Below are 21885 nucleotides of genomic sequence, written 5' to 3' on the forward strand. Positions count from 1 at the left end.
TATTTCTTGAGGGCACTGTATTTATCTCGCTCAGCGCTATTTGTATTAATCTGCTATGACATGAAGTTTATTGTTTCCTCGCAGCCAAAAAGGTCCCTGGTTCGAGCCCCGGCTAGGTCAGGTGGTCTTTCTGTATAGCAGTGTTTCTCAACTCCGTTCCCGGAGGCCCATTGCTCTGCACATTTTGTATGTCTCTCTTATCTGCCAGCCTCAGTTCAGTTCATGGAGATCTCTGCTAATGAGCTGATGATTTGAATCAGGTTTGTTGAATAAAGGAGACATACAAAATGTGCAGAGCAGTGGGCCTCCAGGAATAACGTTGAGAACCACTGCTGTATAGAGTTTGCATGTTCTCTCTGTCAGCATGGGTACTCTGGTTTCCTCCCACAGGCCAAAAACATGCAAGGTCGGTGAATTTGAGAAAACAAAGTGGCCCTCCCCTAACCAGATATGGATAAACTTGTGTATGGATTAACCAGTTCTTGCCATGAATATAGCCATAGATACTGCAATGGCGTAAAGAATAAATAAAGAAGAAGGAGCATGGTCATGTATTTGTCATGTAACCAAGCAGCTTGAAGAGGTCTCTATATATGACTGTCTTGCCTCCACCCCATCACCTCACTATCTGCTGGTGCATCTATCCTAAAGAAAGGGGTTGAGTACTCTGGGTTTGGGCTAATATTTTGAGCCCAAATATGCTTTATCTCATGATGCACGCTGTTTTTTATTTATAGTCTGGTGCTTCTACAATGAGCTTTACAGTAGATGCAAAATAAATGATTGGATTTGCCAAATCTTGGAGTGTTTAATGTATCAAAACTTTCAACGAACTGAATCTCAATTGCAGTTTTTTTTAGTTAGTCTGCCTATCCAAATATTATTTATTTCTCACACAAAGACAACACATCAGCTTATTTTTCTGTTTGTTGAAGAGAAGTTGTGAATCCAGATCTACCAGCAGAGGTCCCTGTCATCCCAGGATTAATGATGAGTTGCTATAGTTACCTTTACGCACCTGTTCCTGGTTATTTATTTGGATACCTGTTAAAATTCCTCTTGGGTGTTCCAGTACAGCGTGACAGGGTCTGATTCTTGTTCTTAATGTTGGTTACATGTGTATTCAGTTCTTCCCTATATTTGACATAGGTTTTAGATGTTATGCATAGGATGAACTGTAATATTCAGGTTTGATGATTCAAGTTCCTAAGGCTCAGTTGTGGCCCATAATCTCTCTAACAAGCTCCTACTGGTGTTTGCACAACCTCTTATTAAGCAATATAAATGACAAGGAGGGAGTTTCAGGACGCTGCTGGAATCATTTGCTAGTTTTGTTTATGCACCGATTACTTTGGAGGTTTGCTAAAATATAAGTGAATGAATTGATAAAGAAAGAGATAAGAGTTAATGGTTAAAGAGAAATGATATTTTATTGTGTTTTGGTCTGCTGACACTGGTTATAGTTTGTTTCAGAGGAGCACGACCTCAGAAATATTTGGACACTTAAGTCACACATAAATGTATTGCATTAGATAACAAAATATCAAAATAAATGACATTTTTTTAAAAGTAAGCACATGCACACTTTTCAAGAAGAATATTTTACTAAATAAAGTTTGTTAGGTTATAAACAAAAATGACAAAAAATGTATTCCTCTGTTTGTCAAATGTTAGCAAAACACATCAATAGTTTACGTAGTGAATTACACTTGATCTGTCTTCCTTTTAAAACTATCCTATATATCTTATCTATACTATTTTTGTCTGTCCTCTACAAAAATCCCCTTGCAATTTATTGCAAAAATAGCAAAGAAATATACAAAGCTTTCTGACCAAAGCTCATTTATTTGCTTTATTATTTTAAGGTGAGCCCAAATTGTTAACTTAACTATTACCGATAGCCTATTCTAAAACTAAAATAATTTTGAAAAAAAACTATATATCATCAGAAATCTCTAAGAATGCAGTTTTCATATTTCAAAACCTTTTTGCACAAATTATTATGCATTGACATTAATGTATAAATTTGTGACAAGAGTAACAACAAACTAATGGCACCTAGTGGCCGTTGTTGGTAAATCTACCAAAAACTTGTCACAAAAACTTTTAACTTGAAATTTTGATAAAACTAGGTGACTTATGGCTTTATTTAGTTTTAACATTTTTTGGTTTATTAAAATAAACTTAAACTGCTATATCTAATATTTAAAAATTAATATTAACAACTTTAGACACTTAAGTGAAAAACTTTCAAATGTCTTCTTTAAAAAGAGACCAAAAGGCTTCTAGACTTAATAATCCCAGCGTTATACAGATTTAAATGTGAACATCACTCCCCCTCACTCATAAAAGGAGATGGGTGCCAGTTAAGGGGTTAAATGTGACTTAAATGTCTAAATATTTTTTAGTGGCACTGTATATAATATCAGTAAATAATCACTCTGTTGTGCATCATCACTGCACAGGCAGCACATAATTGGCTGGATAATATCCTTCAACACCGCCCTCCTTCACCCCCCAGCACCAACCCTGATCATCTTCATCCTCAACCTTTAGAAATTCTTCACCTGTAAGACAAAATCAAAACATGACACCTGATGTGATCGTGTATCATTTATCTTCAAACATGTACTGTAGGTCCACAGCATCACCTGCTCTGAAGGACAATTCATCCTCTTCTGCTCCAACGTAATTATACAGCGCTCGGACACGCACGCCTCCGATCATGACCCTGACAAAAAGAGTTTGAGAGAGAATTTCAAGAAGTTATAGGTTTGTGTAAACAGAAATAAAAAATATAAAACCCTTTGAACCTCAGTAACTGATCAAAATGAAGTATGTGCAGCAAACGCTTTTCGTCTTTAAACTTCTTTTAGAGTTCATCTGTATGTAGCTGAGCTATTTGATGTGTATCAGGTTAAAAACAGCAGCCATCACATTAGTTTGCTATTTTGAATGATTAAAAACAACATTAATTTTATATGTACATTTATTTATTTAGAAGAAATTTTAGGAGACAACTGACTCATAGTAATTTAAAGCTCATCATTAAAAGATGATATTTATAACCATGAATCTGTGTGTCCACCGAGAGCACAGAGAAGCTGTTCCCCTTCGAGGGAACTCGAGCTGCGTCGCCGAAGCTACGCTATGGGAACGCCCTCTGCGTGATTGCGTCTGAAGCACGTATGTCAAATCAGTCCAATGGTCAAGTGACACGTCATAGGCGGGTGACGTGGGAACCAGGAAGCTATAAAAAGAGCACCCGGCAAGCCGACTTCAGCTCTTTGTGCCTCAGCAAGCGAGTGTGTGTCATTATCATGTCTAAGCAAAGTTTTAAGGAGTGTGCTTCCCCGTGTCCTCGTTTCATTACGAGCGAGGACTCGCATCGTCTTTGTGTTATGTGCCTCGGGGCACAACACGCACGATCATCTCTTGAGAGGGGTGGTTGTGCACATTGTGAAAGGATGCCGCTCCGTACGTTGCGCTCGCGGCTCGCTCTCTTCGAGGAGGGTGGTGAGCCGCGTGTTCCCCACGGTTCTGGCCCCGCTGCTGCCGAGGCAGGGCGGAAGCTGCGATCGTGGGGATCACAACTAGATCTCGCGGACGAGCTTGAGACGGGTCTTCCCCTTTCTCAGCCTTCACCCGCGGGATCTAGCGCCCCGTCTCTGGATTCGGAAGCACGCGCTGCGGTTTCTTCCGCCCAGGGCGGGAGCCCAGTTTTGCATGTATCGTCGTCCGAGGAAGTCGATATTATGTCTGTGGACGTGGTGGACGCTGAGGAGCCTTCTCATTCGTCCCCCGCGTTCGATGATTTGATGGAGGTTGTCACTAATGCTGTGGCTCGCTTAAAGTTAGACTGGCCGGCGGAAACACAGAGCGCTCGTCCTCAGAGCATGTTAGACGAGCGTTTTTTAAAGCAAAAATCTCAACCTTCGCGGCGCAACATGCCTTTTTTCCCTGATCTCCACAGCGAGCTGTCGAGATCATGGAAAGCTCCGTATTCGGCCCGTGTTCATACCCCTCACGCCGCCATGTATTCCAACATTGTGGGGATGGGTGAGCACGGGTATTTAACGATGCCCCGGGTGGAGCAGACGCTTGCGAGCTATCTCTCCCCCGCTGCGGCGTCATCTTTAAAATCGCCTTCGCTTCCCACGAAACCGGTTAGGTTAACCTCATCTTTAGTGGGTAAAGCGTATAAGTCTGCAGGGCAGGCTGGGGCTTCACTGCATACCCTAGCTGTCTTACAGGCGTACCAAGCAGAACTACTTAAAAATTTGGATACCGAGGCGGGGGGTACGTCTGATGTTTTTAAAGAGCTTCGTCGAGTCACTGATGTGTCACTCAGGGCGATTAAAGAAACTGCGAAAGCCGTGGGTAGATCAATGGGAGCTCTCGTAGCCACGGAACGCCATTTATGGCTTAATCTGTCTGAGCTTAAATCCTCAGATAGGGCTTTCCTCTTAGACGCGCCCGTTGCGCCCTCCGGTCTTTTCGGCGATGCCGTTAATACTGTCGTCGAGAGATTTACGGAGGCTCGTAAGCAGTCGGCGGCGTTCGAACGCTATCTCCCCCGCCGTGCTCTTGATTCTAGGGCTGCTGGGCGGGAGCAGCCATCGTATAGAGCATCGCAGAAGCGTAGTGTTGCCACTCGTGGTCCCCCTCAAAAGAACTGGGGTTCGGGCGGTCGTACTCAGACATCTTCTAAACAGAAAACAGACCTGAGGGCTGTTATTATGGCGAGGAAGGCGTCGGCTAAAAAGAAGTCCTGAGGGACGTAGTGTCATGTTTCCGAGGGCAGCCCCCAATCGGGGAGAGCCGGCAGTCACCTCACAACACGGTGCCCGTCTCTCCTCGATGCCCTCGGGATGTCAGTGTGTTAACCCCGCCGCAGTGTGTGTTTCGGGGCACAGCGGCTTCATATTCTTGTGTGCCTCGTGCGCGGGGCACGCAAGACCTCTCTCCGAGGAGGGAGGCATTAATATCACCCAGGTTGAACCCTGCCAGTTTGGTTCAGGGCACCGGGGAAAGTTTAAGCAGTACACAAAAAGCCAGTCTCGAGAGGCTGGTCCCCCTTATAGAAAATTCGGCAGCGTGGAAACTCCTGCCAAACGTGTCTCAGTGGGTTTTGCAAATAATAGAAAAGGGCTACAAAATTCAGTTTTGCAACCAGCCACCCCATTTCAACGGCGTGTTATCTACCATAGTGGGTGCTGGGCAGGCTCTAATAATGGAACAAGAAGTAGAAACTCTCTTGTGCAAGGAAGCCATAGAATGTGTTCCTCCTCACAACAGGGAGTCAGGGTTTTACAGCCGCTATTTCATAGTTCCAAAGAAAGACGGGGGGTTACGTCCGATTTTAGATCTACGTCATCTGAACCGGTCTGTTGCAAAACTAAAGTTCAAGATGTTAACTATAAAGCAGATCGTCACACAAATCAGATCCGAGGACTGGTTTGTGACGATAGATCTAAAAGACGCGTATTTTCACATATCTATCCTCCCGCAACACAGGAGATTCCTGAGGTTCGCCTTCGGGGGCGTGGCTTACCAATATCGGGTTCTCCCTTTCGGTCTATCTCTGTCACCCCGTACATTTACAAAGTGCATGGATGCAGCGCTGGCTCCATTACGACTCCGGGGCATCCGTGTCTTAAACTACATAGACGATTGGTTAATTTTAGCCCAATCAGAGAGTATGGCAGCGCAGCATCGAGATGCTGTGCTGACCCACATGAGAGAACTGGGGTTAAGGCTAAATGCAAAGAAAAGCATGCTCTCTCCAGTACAGAGGACAGCTTTTCTTGGCGTTATATGGGATTCAACGACAATGCAGGCACATCTGTCCCCTGCTCGTGTGGAATCCATTCTTTTGGCTGTAGGCAGAGTGAAGTTAGGCCAGTCACACACTGTAAAACAATTTCAGAGATTGTTGGGGCTCATGGCAGCAGCGTCCAATGTGATACCCCTTGGGCTGCTTCACATGAGACCGCTACAGTGGTGGCTCAAAACCAAAGGGTTTTCCCCGAGGGGCAACCCGTTCCGTCTGATCAAGGTCACGCGCAGATGTCTTCGTGCCTTAGATCTTTGGAAGAGACCATGGTTTCTCTCCCAAGGACTGATGTTGGGGGCTCAGTTCCGTCGAGTTACGATGACAACGGATGCTTCCCTCACAGGCTGGGGAGCAACTATGGGGAGCCATCTGGCTCATGGATTATGGGGGGCCAGGCAGCTCAGCTGGCATATAAATTGCCTAGAGATGATGGCAGTGTTCTACGCCCTGAGATGTTTCATCCCTCACCTGCGGGGCCATCACGTGTTAGTCCGGACAGACAATACGTCGGTAGTCGCGTACATCAACCACCAGGGGGGTTTGCGTTCACGCCCTTTGTACAAATTGGCGCGCCATATCCTTCTGTGGACACAGGGGAAGTTGCTGTCCCTCAGAGCAGTGTACATTCCCGGGTGTCTGAATCAGGGAGCAGACGTCCTGTCGAGACAGGGGCTGAGGCCCGGGGAGTGGAGGCTCCACCCTCAGGTGGTGGAGTCCATCTGGGCGAGATTTTACCAGGCGGAAGTGGATCTGTTTGCGTCCAGAGAGACGACACACTGTCCGCTATGGTTTTCTCTCACACTTCCAGCACCGCTGGGACTGGATGCCATGGTTCAGCCGTGGCCGAGGCTACGGCTGTACGCTTTTCCCCCGATCGCTCTGCTCCCGGGAGTTCTGGAGAGGGTTCGTCGCAACAACGTCCGCTTGTTGTTGGTAGCCCCACTCTGGCCGAACCGGATATGGTTCTCGGACCTGGTGTCCCTCCTCGACGGCTCACCTTGGGAAAAACCCGTCAGGAGGGATCTCCTCTCTCTGGCGGGTGGCTCGATTCTTCACCCCCGTCCAGAGTTATGGAAACTGTGGGTCTGGCCACTGAGGGGGCCAGACTCATAGAATCTGGTCTCTCAGCTGAGGCTGCCGAGACCATTCTTCACTCCAGAGCTCCCTCCACGAGGAAGCTTTATGCCTTTAAATGGAGAGTCTTTACTTCCTGGTGCAGCAAACACCTGCACGACCCTGTGAACTGCCCAATTGGTACAGTCTTGGAGTTTCTGCAGGAAAAGTTCACCGCAGGGTTATCTCCTTCTACACTGAAGGTGTATGTGGCGGCCATCTCGGCTTACCATGTTCCTTTAGTCGGGCAGTCCCTTGGGAGAGACCCGCTGGTGGTTCGCTTCCTTCGTGGCACTCGGAGGCTGAGGCCTGTAGTCCGACCCAGGGTCCCAGCTTGGGACCTGGCCGTGGTGCTGGAAGGTCTGTCCTTGGCTCCGTTTGAGCCCATTGAGACCGTTCCAGTCAAGTTTGTGGCACTTAAGACAGTACTTCTGTTGGCAGTCACTTCTCTGAGGAGAGTGGGTGACCTTCAGGCCCTGTCGGTTTCCCCTACGTGCCTTGAATTTGCACCGGGGATGGTTAAGGCTTTCTTGTACCCAAGGCCCAGCTATGTGCCTAAGGTACCGTCTAATGTGCCACGACCTGTGGTACTTCAGGCCCTCTGTCCTCCCCCATTTAGGGATAGGAATCAGGAAAAGCTTAACTTGGTGTGTCCAGTGCGAGCACTGGATGCCTATGTTCACAGATCTTCTTTGTGGAGAAGGTCTGAGCAACTGTTTGTGTGCTTTGGATCGCCCAAGAAAGGCCTGCCGGCGACCAAGCAGACACTCAGTAAATGGATAGTTGAGGCTATCTCTCTGGCTTATGAGACCACTGGACGGCCTTCACCCATCGCCGTCAGGGCTCATTCTACTCGGGGTATGGCAGCCTCCAAAGCCTTGTGGCTAGGGGCTTCAATGCAGGATGTCTGTGATGCGGCAGGCTGGTCCTCTCCGCTCACATTCGTTCGGTTTTACGAGTTAGATGTTGGTGCTACGCCTGGAGCCCAGGTGCTCATGTCTTAAGCTGTGCGCATTTTTACACACAGACAGGCATTTGGTAGTATGGTGTTTTGGTACATCGTTCCCATAGCGTAGCTTCGGCGACGCAGCTCGAGTTCCCTCGAAGGGGAACGTCTCGGGTTACTAATGTAACCATTGTTCCCCGAGAAGGGAACGAGACGCTGCGTCTCCCTGCCATACTCCCTGCATCCCTGTCTCGCCTTGCTTCGGCACAATCTAGCTGAAGTCGGCTTGCCGGGTGCTCTTTTTATAGCTTCCTGGTTCCCACGTCACCCGCCTATGACGTGTCACTTGACCATTGGACTGATTTGACATACGTGCTTCAGACGCAATCACGCAGAGGGCGTTCCCATAGCGTAGCTTCGGCGACGCAGCGTCTCGTTCCCTTCTCGGGGAACAATGGTTACATTAGTAACACGAGACGATTTGTTGAAGCTGTTTTGTTTTTAAGACAAAACATCTCAGTTAGAGCACAGAAGTGAATGAAGACACAACCATCTCGGGCTACGACGGTTAAGTGCTGAAGTTTGTCACAAGCCCATCATATCTCATCACAATAAACCACAGTGAAACACAGAAGTGTCATGGTTTATAGATGTGACTCTGAAGAAACTACAAAACACTTTCAAACAGAAAACACAAAAGCTGACAGATTTTAACAGATAAGTTCTCTTAGATAAAACGTTGCAAACGCATCTGAGGCCTAATTAATAAAGCATGCGTATGCACATATTTGACCATAAAGTGTGAACACGAAAAAATCTATGGCAAAGTCCATATTTATACAAACTGTCTTTGACATGGAAAAGTGCTTAGCGCCACATCAGGGTCTGAGCATACATACACCCTTTTATGCACTTCTTACGCAGTCTTTCTTACTGCTCATAAAGGATTTAAACATTGCCAGGTGCTTTCTTTATATGTCAGTGACATAAATTAGGCATTGTTTAAATGCGGAGATGTGAAAATATTCAGCTGGGCACAATTTCAAGATATTTTGCGATTTATAGATTTCACATATACGTGCGTTTTCTGTGCAAACATTTGTTTTATAAATCACAAGCACGCACTTTTGAGAATTAAAAAAACTAATTTAGGATTTCACATCTGTGCACGTGTTTTCTGTGTGAACATTTATTTTATGAATTACACACTGTATAAAATCCACAGCATTTTTGTCAAATTAACAAATATTTTTATGTTACTTTAACTTAAAAAATGAAGTTAAAAAAATTAAACTTGAATTTATAAGTTATGTCAACTTTTTTAATCCAAAACTAAAAATATTAGGTTGAACTGACTTGTAAAACCAATGTTTCAACTGTTTTTTACAGTGGATGTATGCACTTTTGAAAAATAAAAAAGCTAATTTAGCATTTTATAAATGAGGCACCTGAATTTTAAATATTGAGTCCTGCATGAACTAAAACACCAAAGTTTCAAAACTTCAGTGATCTGAAATGAAAAGCAGATGACACACAGGTAAAGTTCATGATCCCTTAGAAAACTAACAGCACATCTACAACAGAAATTCGTGTTAGTCAAAAGTGTGATTAATTTCGTGTCCATGGCACGAAATTCAGCTTTTTTTCGTGCCTTGAGCACAAATGTCTGTTTCGTGTCATTCAGCATGAATTTATAAAAAATATTTTTGTGTCATTTTATGTATTGTTTTCTATTTTTTTCCTATTTTCTTACCATTGTCGCTTGGGTTTAGGGTTAGAATCACTTTCTGTTACATTTTTAGACATCCTATAAACCCCAACTCTAACCCCAACTCCCGGCAAGAATAGTTTTTAAAGCTGAAGAAAAACAAACCAATACATAAAAGTACATCCTAAACAATACATAAAATGACACCAAAAAGAAAGTCGTGCCACCGACATGAAAAACTATTAATTAAAAATTTGTGTGAAGGACACAAAAAAGACATTTGTGCTCAAAGCACGAAAAATGCAGAATTTCATGCCATGGACACAAATAAATTAATAAAAAAATGTTTTGACTATAACATGACTTGCCGTAAAATCAGTCTGTTTAGAGTACTTTATATTGTTAACTGTATAGCGTGAATTGTGGAAAAAATCCAGTATGGGTAAATATAAGTGTGTGTGTGTACATTACAACATTTTGGGGAAAATTTGTACCCAAAAATCCGCAAAACCTCACAAACCTGAGCAAAACCTATACCTTTGGTGATGTCGTCATTTGTAAAATGCTATAAATTATAGTAAATAAAGTTTTAGGGTTATGGTGCATGTATTGTACTGTATGTATAGAGCTTACGCCTTATCATCTGTTGCTCTCTGTGGTTTGTCTTTTTTCTTTGGCTTCTGCTTTTTAACTGGAGGAATCCATTCCTGTACAACACACACAAACAGATATAGTTTTAAAATACAAACACAATATAGTTCATTAATACATTTGTGACATGTGCTGTCTAAATGAGTCGGAATGCTCACAGTCTAATTTTGAGCTACAGGCGAAAGAAAGTATAAATATTTATTTTGGTCAAAATTGAGTTTTAAATAAAAATAAGTACATTAAGCCCTAGTCAAGTGATCCTAATGCTCTAAAAATCATTAAGCATGTAAAATAATCTTTATTTGAAGGATAATTTGTATAAGTGAATGCTTGGTTAATTATCTGATGTGTAACATATTAGATCCTTGCATTTATTACAGTAGACCTTAAAGCTCTCTGTGTCTCAATGTCAATCACAAAAAAAAAAAAAAAATGTCAACATATAGTTATTGTTTTTGAATTTGTGTGCTAAATTTATTAGTTTTATCTGTGATTTTATGGATGCAGTTATTTTGTTTTTGAACCTTTAAAAATGTTTAGCTCAAGAAAAAATGACTTTGCTGACTCTTCAAACAGATGAAGTTCTGTCATTTTTGTCAGATTCCAAGAAATCATGCATTGTTTTGAGGTATTTTTCATAAAGAATATCAACATTTAAATAAATAATTGTGAAAATTTGTTCATTTCAACTCACCTTGCCAACAAGTGTCAGATTTTGAGCAATGCATATATTTAACAGACACACACACACACCTCTAGTTTAGGCCAGTCGGTGGGCATTCCCGGCCCCTGGTTGTTTTTCCACCAGCGCAGGTCATCTTGCTCACTGATGGACATGAGCGTGTGATGGAGTTCACCATAAACAGTTTTTATACTGAAACACACAAACACTTCAGTTTCAATTTGAGTATTTACAGAAACATCATGGCAGTTATCTAACTTTTTATCATAAAAATAGTGATGTGTAGATGTGGCTGTGGGCATTGCTGTGGTGTTCAACACTTACTGGTCAAACATTTTGTGTTTAACATCATCATTAGATTCTCAGGCTTTTCTAAAGATTTACACTCAGTAATAAAGGCTTATTTTCACTTTAAAATCTTAAAATTCAGCTATTAAGAGTTTGAAGTGCATGAATTCTTGAATGAAACGCAATGACACACAAACCTCTCGTTGTTTGTGATATCGAGGTGTCTGTGTATGGACAGGAAGGTTTGTTTTAGGAAGCTGATTCTCTTTCTCTCCTCCTCCTGTGATTGGTCGAACACAGACTCCATTTCCTCCATGTATCGTGGTGCAAAACCAGTAACGTCCTCCAATACTTTCTCATAGCGGTCACGTGCCTGCAACACATCATCAGATAGTTTTTTAGTGTTTTGATATTTACTTTCACAGCTCAGTTGTTATTTTGTGCTGGTAAATGTGATTTGCTGCTGTTTTTTATTTACTTTGTTGCGTTCTTGCGTTGCTTTCTCTTTCTTCTGCTGAATCTTGGACAGTTTGCTTTCGCTAAGATTGGCATTGCGCTTGGCTTGATTCTCTTTCTCTTGAGCTTGTAGTTCTCTCTGGCTTGCTTTATTATAAACCGCACGAGCCTTGTCCAGCTAATAGAGACACAAACATAAATGTGCAACTTTACAAAATGTTATACTGTTAAAAGTAAACCTTTTTTTACAGCATTATCATACAAGAACCATTTGTTCCTTTAAAAAAACCTTTCAGTCAAATGTTCTTAAAGTCGGCATGGAACTGAAGTAGCAATTGTCTTATTTTCCCAACAGTGACGTATATCTTGTAAAATGTCTTCTGAAATAAAAAAGGTGGGTCTGGACCTGAATTCATCTAGCAAGAACAGATTGGAGCGTTTGAAGTTGGGTCATAATGCTAATTGCTAATTACTGTGATATTTTCCCAGACCCTTCCCATGTGCCGTAGCTCGTGACCGGAAATAAAGAGATCATTTTGATTTTAAATTAAAGATTATGAGGACACTTTTTTTTTTAAATAATGAAACTCACAGATAAGTCATTTGTAATATATACCACATTATTGCCCTCCCCCAACAAAGTATAGTTTTTAATTTCAATTTCATTGTGACTTTAGAACCACCCTTACGAAAAAGAAGTACACTTCAAGTTAATTTTATTAAGTATACTTAAGTAATGTTGGAGTATAGTTTTAATTATACTTTATGTAGTAAGTGTACTAACATTTATGTTCTAGTAGTATACTTGTAAGTGTACTGCTTGAATACCGCTTGGGACTAAATTGGCCCACTTTTAGTATATAAAAGTATACTTCTAAGTGTACTATAAGTGTAAGAGTAGTCAACTTTAAGTGTACAACTAGTGCACAATTAGTTCTTCATTTGTAATGCAAGTGAACTCATGAGTATACTAGTAGTTTTCTAGACTTATACTTCAAGTGTACATGCAAATATTCTGTTAGTGTACTCTTAGTAAACTAGAAGTTACTTATTGTGTGCTGCAGGTATACTTCCAAGTGTTCTTTTAATATACTTTTAGTTAACTAGTAGTTTACTAGTCATATACTGAAAGTGTACATGCAAGTGTTCTGTTAGTGTACTCTTAGTTAACTAGTAGGTTACTTATTATGTGCTGCAGGTATACTTCCAAGTGTTCTTTTAATATACTTTTAGTTAACTAGTAGTTTATTAGTCATATACTTCAAGTGTACATGCAGAAGTGTTTTGTTAGTGTACTCTTAGTAAACTAGTATGTAACTTATTGTATACTGCTTGTGTAACAAAGCACTTTGACACTGAGGATCATCTGCAGGTTTTTATTAAACACACTCATATTCCAACAGGCAAGGTTAAACAACAGCAAACACAGCAATGTAAGGCAGGCAAATCTCGTAGTCATGAAACAGGCAACATACTCATAAACCGGGTAAAACAAATAAAGATCAATAAATACAGATAGATAGATAGATAGATAAGCAGGCAGGCAAACCACTCAGCAATGACAGCTGGTACAAATCAAGACTTTGCACTGACTGAATGTTTCCAGAGAGTTTATATAGGCTGTCCAATGAGTTTCAGGTGCAGATTAATCAGTCCAGGCATGCGGGATTATGGGAAATGGAGTCCAGAACGAAAGTTAATATTCAGGGGGTTCAGCCATATATATAGATATATATACAACCTCAAATCAGAAAAAGTTGGGACACTGTAGAAATTGTGAGTAAAAAAGGAATGGAATAATTTACAAATCTCATAAACGTATATTTTATTCACAATAGAATATAGATAACATATCAAATGTTGAAGTGAGACATTTTGAAATGTCATTCCAAATATTGGCTCAATTTGGATTTTATGAGAGCTACACATTCCAAAAAAAGTTGGGACAGGTAGCAATAAGAGTATAAAAGTTAAATGTACATAAGGAACAACTAAAGGACCAATTTGCAACTTAATTGGCAACATGATTGGGTATAAAAAGTGTGGCAGTGTCTCTCAGAAGTCAAGATGGGCAGAGATAGTCTATATTCTATTGTGAATAAAATATAAATTTATGAGATTTGTAAATTATTCCATTCCTTTTTTTACTCACAATTTCTACAGTGTCCACTGTAGTGTCCCATTATATATATATTTTTTTCTTTTTTTATTGTTTGATTATCTCACTGATAACATACGAAAGATTTAGCTTCAAATTGAAAGTACAATTAAGGTATATGTCAGGTATAAAAATTAATACACAGGAACAATTTATTGTACTTTAAGTACAATATATATATTTATAGTATGATGTTAAGTTCACTTAAAGTAAAGTTGAGTATTAAACTACTAGTTAACTAAAAGTATAGTAAAAGAATACTTGCAAGTATACCTGCAGCACAGAATTAGTAACTTACTAGTTTACTAAGAGTACACTAACAGAACACTTGCATGTACACTTTCAGTATGAGTACACTAGTTAACTAAAAGTATAGTAAAAGAATACTTGCAAGTATACCTGCAGCACACAATTAGTAACTTACTAGTTTACTAAGAGTACACTAAAAGAACACTTGCATGTACACTTTCAGTATGAGTACACTAGTTAACTAAAAGTATAGTAAAAGAATACTTGCAAGTATACCTGCAGCACCAAATTAATAACCTACTAGTTTACTAACACTAAAGATTCTCCATGAAGATAATACACATTTGTACTGTACACTACATATACTTTCAAAATTTACTTAAAATAGACTGTTTCTAAAGGATGCTAAATAATGTATTTTATAAATATGCTGTCAGTGCATTATTATAATGATAACTTTAACAGATAAAGTATACCTAAAATAAACTTTAAAATAAGTTCAAATTAGTATACTTTAAAAATTGCACAGAACTTTAACTCCAAGTATATTTTTTAAAGTATACTTTTAGAAAATATATTAAATTATAATTATTTTGAAATATATTAAAAGTTTAATTGTAAGCAAATATGTTGTAAGCATACCTTCAATATATTAAAAGTTGGTACATGCTAAGTTAAATATACTTGAAATACAATAAAGTATATTTATTTTTTACCAGGGCTATTCATATGGCTTTTTGCAGCTTTCTTGATGTAGCTTTCGTTGTTGCATTTTTACTTAATACTGTTAAGTATATGTCAGTAAACAAGTATAGGCCAAATATACTTAGACATTTCGGTCAGTATAGGTCAAGTATACTTTAGTACAATTTAAGTATATTTCTGAGAAGTACCTAAAGTACATTTTAGAGAGGTACATAAAAAGTAAACTGAAAGTATACTTTTTTATTTTAAGTTTAAAAGAAATATACTTATAGCACACTTGAATAAACTTCTTTTTCGTAAGGGCATGCATATAGATAAAAACCATCTTCAAACTGTGAACCCATTATCACAGACGTCTCAGTTTTACCTTTTTTAATCTTTTCACCCAGGGTTTCTGAGCACGTGAAAAAGCCGTCCCAAGGTCATGTGACTCTTTGAAACCACAGAACATTTTTCGTGGAAATGTCTCCTTCTGCCAAGAGCGAATGCGTTCTCCATCGTCTTTCACCAGAGACTGGGCGATGGATGTGTGGAGGGTGGACAGACGCTCGGTGGATGAGAAAAAGCACTGCCACGCTCGCATGAGCGACCCATAAAGCGGCCCTGACCCAGAGAATGAGCAAATCAAAATACTGAGATCGATAGAGAAGCTGAAAATCATCTCACAGACACAATACAGCCAACATGCACTGCAATAAAATCACTTTAGTGTTTTTTTCTTCTTTTCAGTACAAATATAAAAAAAATTAATCAAGATGGGTTTTTTGTTATTTTTTTGATGAGCAAAATAAGTCTAGTTTATAGACAAAAATATACAATCTAAATTAAGAAAATTTTATTGACATTTTCTGGAATTAAGTGTTTAAGATAAAAGTGTTTTACCCCATTGGCAGATTTTTTTAAAGAAAATTTTCTGGAATTAAGTGTTTAAGAAAAAAAGTTTTTTACCACATTGGCAGATTTTCTGCTTGTTTTATGCACTTAAATTTGATGATTTTTGTCTAAAAACTAGACTTATTTTCTTAGGTAATTTTGCTCATCAAGAAAATGCATTTTGATTTAATAATTTTTTTAAAGAAAGTAATTTTTTTGCAGTGTGGTTTGATTTGCAATGATGCAACGACCTTCAGAGTATCCAAATTTGTACTACATTGAAACATTTTTTGCAATCTGCTCATGTCTAAAGAGAGCCAATTTTCTTGATGAGTGAAATATCTTAAGGAAATAAGTCTACATTTTAGACAAAAAATTTTACTACATTTGTGCCTAAAACAAGCAAAAAAAAAAAAATCTTCCAATCACGTAAGAAAAATATTCTTGAAATTTTCTTGAAAAAAAAAATCAAGATTTCTTTTCTTATCCCATTAGGTTTTTTTGTGCTTATTGCAGGCACAAATTCATTAAATGTTATAGTTTTTGTCTAAAAAGTAGACTTATTTTATTAGACGTATATTTGTACTGAAAACAACACAAAAATACTAAAGTAAGAAGGTTTTTTTGCAGTGCAGGACCACATTGCTAAATTAAGCAATTACAAACAGTTAAACTAGTTCAACTCAAAATTAAATTCAGCTCACTGCTGTCAGTGACCGACTTCCATTTCTTGCTCCACTCGGTCAGTTGTCGGGCGTACTGTTGCTCCACTTGAGCCCGGTCCTTCATACACGCTATGATGTCCTTACATGCTTGGTACGACTCTGATGTTCTCCGAACTGTTCGCTCATAATTTCCTGGCTAAGAGATAAATACACAAGAAAATCAATACAGAATTAGATAGCATTTGGAAAAAGAATTGTCTGTCAACTAGTTTTTGGTGATCACCTACTAATCCAAAATTAGTGAGGTGCCTACCTACATAGGCAGAAGTTCAGAGCAACAAGCACTCTTATAAATAAAAGTTTTTAGAGATGCTATATGTGAATCATTTTTGGTTTTTACAGAGAACTTTTCAGTCATTAGAAAGGTTTTATAGATGTGTACTTACCTTGTACATATATGATAAATATGTTGTACTTACAGACAAATGTGGGGTACTTACTTTTGTGTATCTACATGGTATTAAATGGTATAATTACTGTACTTACCAGTGGTACATACTTGGTAGTTATCATGTAACTGGTAATACCAGATACATACTTGTAGTGTAGGTATACTGTAACTAACGAGAAACACTACTGTACTTATAAATGAATGTTCAATATAAGTATTTAGTACTAACAGGCAAGGTAGAGTTAATAACAGGTACTTATAGTGTATTTACAGTATACTGTAATGTATGTACTGTATACTGTACAAAATATTTACAATATATGTACAAGGTAAGTACACATACTGTAAAATAAAGTGCTACTGCTAAGGGCCTAAATTTAAATGTAAAATAAATTGTTAGGCATGAAGAAGAGTTGAGCCAAAAGTGTAACATATTCAAGTATTTTTACTTAAATCAAGTATGATTTTTCCAGTATCTGACTTTTTTTCTTTATAATATCATACTTTTTACTTAACTACATTTCATTGTACATTTCATTTAATATTTTTACACAAGTTTAAGTAGTAAAGTACTACATTTTTAATGTACATAGGCCTAAGCATTAAAGGTTAAAAACTGCTTGTATTTATACAACTTAATGTAGTGGTTTGCCCAAGAAAAACACTCTGATGAGTAGTGGGTAAAAATAATTACTTTACACCTCTGAGTTGATGCCAATAGACAAATATAGCAGTATATTTGTAAACAGTGAGGCAGATTACTAGATATCTTGGTTATTTTTACCATCCAGAAACTGAGTTTGTTGAGATCCTCAGGCGGGGATGTTGAAGGGTCGGCCATGGCTGAAGCAGCCTGCAAAAAAGTTAAAAGCAGTGTGTTTACATGAGTGTGTATTTTTACGTGTGGTTTTACCACATGTACATTTATTAAAGTTTTAATACACACAGAAATATATAATATCGACATGTTGACAGGACTAATACGTAAATTTGAAATGCGCACTTTGACAGAGAGAAGCTGGATTAATTTCTCGTGGATTAATAACTTTTATATTTCTCTGTACAGAACATCATAATTTTAACTACTTTTGATTCTGCTTTTTGAATAAATAAGATATTGTGATTATACTTGTCTGTCTGTTATGCGTTTCATTTCTTACAGTATATGATTTTAATAAACTTTTGTGTAGGTTAATGGGTAGGACTGTATTAGCAGCTTAAAATATCTTTTAAATGCTATATTGTTGCAAAAATATTCTCACACATTTCTGTCCTTTAAGTTGCATAATATAAAAGAATACATTATGTATTTTTACATTTTGTATATAAAGGGTTTGGGTTTAGGGTAAGGTTTGGGGGTAACATTATCGATAAAATGGTTAAAGGGAAATTATACAGCAATCTTTATGGTATAAGAGATTTGTAAATGTTTTACGTATTGTAGCTGTAAAAACATAATAATGCTACGATTAAAGGAGCATTTTACCCGTAGAAACATTAATCTTTATTGAAAGTGTGTCATATTTGTAGTCGAAATGTAACATACATTTAGAATTTGGTGTCTATTTGACCGAGAAAAGGGGTGATTGTAGTCTCACCCCCTCAACAAAGATATTGCACTTCCTTCTTTCAATGATGCAAAATGATGATTTTTACATCATTGAAAGAAGGAAGTGCAACACTGAAATCTGTATTTCTCCTGTCTCAGTGGCAACTGAGGAAATGATGCATGACCATTCAAAAACATGACTGGGGTTCTAATTGTAGAAAGCTTAATGCAAATGGGTGAAGTGTCCCTTTAAATGTTGCAAATTTTAATGTACAAAAAAGTATGTTTTGTGTTTTTGAAAGTTATGTATTCATAAAAAGTATTAACAGTGAGACCAAGCTGCATATTCACACTGTGCCTAAGTTTCTAAACACCTGTAATTAAACACAAAAGCTAATGTCACAAGATTTGCCTTATTCTTGATGACCTCAAAGGCAAGGCAAAATGACCGCATGCATGCATTATAATATATGTCTGTGTTGCATGCACATAAATTCTGTCTTATAAAAGGATCTTAGTAAAGGTCTGGCTGTCATCCAGTGCCCACCACTGTCTGCGTGACTGAAACTCTTACTGCTGTAACTGGATCAGTCAGTTCTGATGATACACATCTGTTAAATCTGCTGTCATCTTTACATTCTTCATCATTACAAAACAGAATTAAAATAAAGCAGACAAAATCCTGAGAAAATATAAAGTTAACGTAAAATCGAATTAGATAATAGAGATAAACTTAAAATAATGAATGGATTGCAGTGCATATATAAATAAACATGTGTTTATGAGCATACTGTATGGGTGTGTATGTGTGTGTCACTACTGGATTCTGGATTCAGAAATAGAAATCACTCCCCCAACCCACCCTGAAATTCCTGCCACCACCCAAGAGATCCCCAAATAAACAAGATCCAAGATCTCATGTTACACACACACACAGACACACACACACACACACAAACGTGCGCACTTACATATCTACCTATTTTGTGTGAGATACATGTATATAAGTGTCTGACATTATTATTGTTTATTTAAAGGGTCAATACTATACTTTAAACTCTATGGAAACATGTCTTTCTGACAAATAACAGGTGTCTTCGGTTTATGTCAAATAGATTCAGTGCAATGGTCACTATGGCAGCTAAACAAATAACTTGACTAGAATAGAACATTATTAAATATATCAAATGTCAGATAATAGCAGATGAAATCACCAGCTGAGCATTTTAACATCAGGAGGATGTTAATTCATTTTTTAGCATGTATAGCACAGTATAGCTCAGTGGTAAAGCATTGCATTAGCAACACAAAAGGTCATACGTTTGAAGCAAAGGAACACAAATATTGAAATGCACTGTGGTTAAAAGTGTCTGCCAAGTGTATAAATGTAAATTTTCCTTACTATTTTTAACCTAATGAATTTACTTTATTATCACTACTGACTACTGAATTATCCACTGCTAAACCTGTATGGATTACTCTAAAGAAATCTTATTCATTTTTCACACAAACATGAACACTCACAAATACACATAAGTTATTAGATTGGATTTGCGTGTTTTATTTATTTATTTATTTATTCTTATTATTTATCATATATACAATTGATCAATAAACTCTCTGATTTCGGAAACAAATCTTACTTCATTACAACATCAGAGTAATATTTGGATACATTTTTAATTTCTGGTTTAGAAACCTATGCAGAATAAAACAACGGTCTAACATCAAGCAAACTTTAATCTGAAGTTACTCAAGCTGCATTTCAGCACATTTAACACATCTATCACATGACACGTCTGCTAGTTGGACTCATATATGTAAAACATTAGTTAAATGTGTTTTAAATGTATTTAAAACTTTAAATATGTTTTAAATTTGTCATGTTTGTTTTCATGTTACTGCTGTAGTCAAAGACAAATTTCAACCTTTGGCTTGGTTACCAAAAAAGGTGTATTGTAAAATGTTGCATGACATGATAATGATCGATTTGAACTATTTACCAAATCAGAATCATGCAAAACATTTAATGCACAAAAACACATGAAACAGTGTTGTTTATTTACTTCAATGTCAATGCAACAGTTTGGCTTACACAACATCTATATATATATAAAACAAAAACATATTAAATAGATAAAGTTGAACTCTCACCTCCTGGCCGAGGCTTCTTCTTTCTCACTGACAGAAGTTTATTCACTGCTGTATCATGTCTGTCTGATGTTTCTCTCAAATGTGAATGTGTGTGTGTGTGCGCGCACTTAACCACAGTCAGCTGTTATAGAGCTACATATGTACACTTGTCTGTCTGTCTCTCTCTCTCTCTCTCTCTCTCACACACACACACACACACACACACACACACACACACACACACTTTCTCTCTCTCTCTACCTCTCGTCTCAGTGTAAATTAATTGTCAGGTGTGAAAGTTAAGTGTGTTGTAGAATGCAAGAGTTATTTCGACTCTTTGACAGTCACAACTTAGAGACAAGAACTTCAGATATGTAAAGTATTTATCAGTCGAATTACTGAAGAACCTCATGACAGCAAACACACAGATCTGTTTTTTCATTTATGTTTGCATTTCAAATCTAAACGGGTCATAGTATTGACTTGGTTTGGTAACAAGAGTAAACAACCAGGAATGATCACTGTCATCTACTGTATCAATACTGTATAAACAAGTGGATATATTTCAAATGTTGACTTCACCTTAGTTCACCTTAAAATGAAAAATGTGTCACCCTCATGTCGTTTTAAACATGACAGGATCATGCAAGAAAGCAGGATTGAATTGAGAAAAATTAGAGGAGTTGATTTTTTTATCAGGTAAAACCAGTTAAAACTCACCAGTTAACAGTTAAAAGTTAACACTCACTCGCCAAGTGCGGCATTGGTGTGTATTCGTCAGGCTGGAAACATTTTAATAAATTCTACACTGTAAAATATCTTTGCTTCCTTAAATTTATTTGTTGAATCAACTCAGATTTACAAGTCATGTCAACTTACTATTTGTATTTCGATTACAGATGAGTTGTTATAACTTATAAAATGAAGTTTACTTTTTTCAACTATATTTTATAAATTGTAGCAACTTATCTCTTGTAAAGATAAATAATAGTAAATTGACATGACTTAATCTGAGTTGATTCAACAAAAAAATTAAGGCAGCAAAGAATTTACAGTGTAGGCCCACCAACAGGTGTTGTCTGCTTCACGCAGCGCTGCACAAACCAATCAATAATAATGACATCAAGGTAAAGGGAGAACGAGTCAAGAAAAGTGTCTATAAATCACGCTGTACTTCCACGTCATAATCCGGTCGCTCTGCGCAGCGAGAAGTCGAACTCTAAAAAAACGGAAACATGATACGCAAACATTACAAACTCGCAAAAAGCTCGGCATTACAGTGACGATAAAATACAGTAGAGAGACAGGTTTTTTATGTGAATACAATGGGTTTTAAAAAGAGATTGACTAAAAGGCATATTTCAAATTTTGGTATAAACAGAGAGTTAATGATAACATGATTAGTTAAACATATCACTATGG

At 38.1% G+C, this 21885-nt stretch overlaps 1 protein-coding gene across 1 annotated transcript; it reads right to left on the bottom strand.

The window, feature by feature from the left end:
- Positions 1-1411: 1411 nt before the first annotated feature.
- On the bottom strand, positions 1412-20638 carry LOC135740468 (protein kinase C and casein kinase substrate in neurons protein 3). Its single transcript, XM_065258853.1, has 10 exons — positions 20485-20638; positions 17566-17634; positions 16370-16526; positions 15160-15395; positions 11703-11858; positions 11422-11597; positions 11008-11128; positions 10237-10310; positions 2652-2731; positions 1412-2567 (listed from the first exon to the last, which is right to left on the bottom strand). The coding sequence occupies exons 2-10, from the start codon at positions 17620-17622 to the stop codon at positions 2455-2457; spliced, it is 1170 nt and encodes a 389-aa protein (XP_065114925.1). The 5' UTR covers positions 17623-17634; positions 20485-20638; the 3' UTR covers positions 1412-2454.
- Positions 20639-21885: the final 1247 nt, after the last annotated feature.

The sequence above is a fragment of the Paramisgurnus dabryanus genome, chromosome 22 (assembly GCF_030506205.2).
Source record: "Paramisgurnus dabryanus chromosome 22, PD_genome_1.1, whole genome shotgun sequence".
NCBI lineage: Eukaryota > Metazoa > Chordata > Actinopteri > Cypriniformes > Cobitidae > Paramisgurnus > Paramisgurnus dabryanus.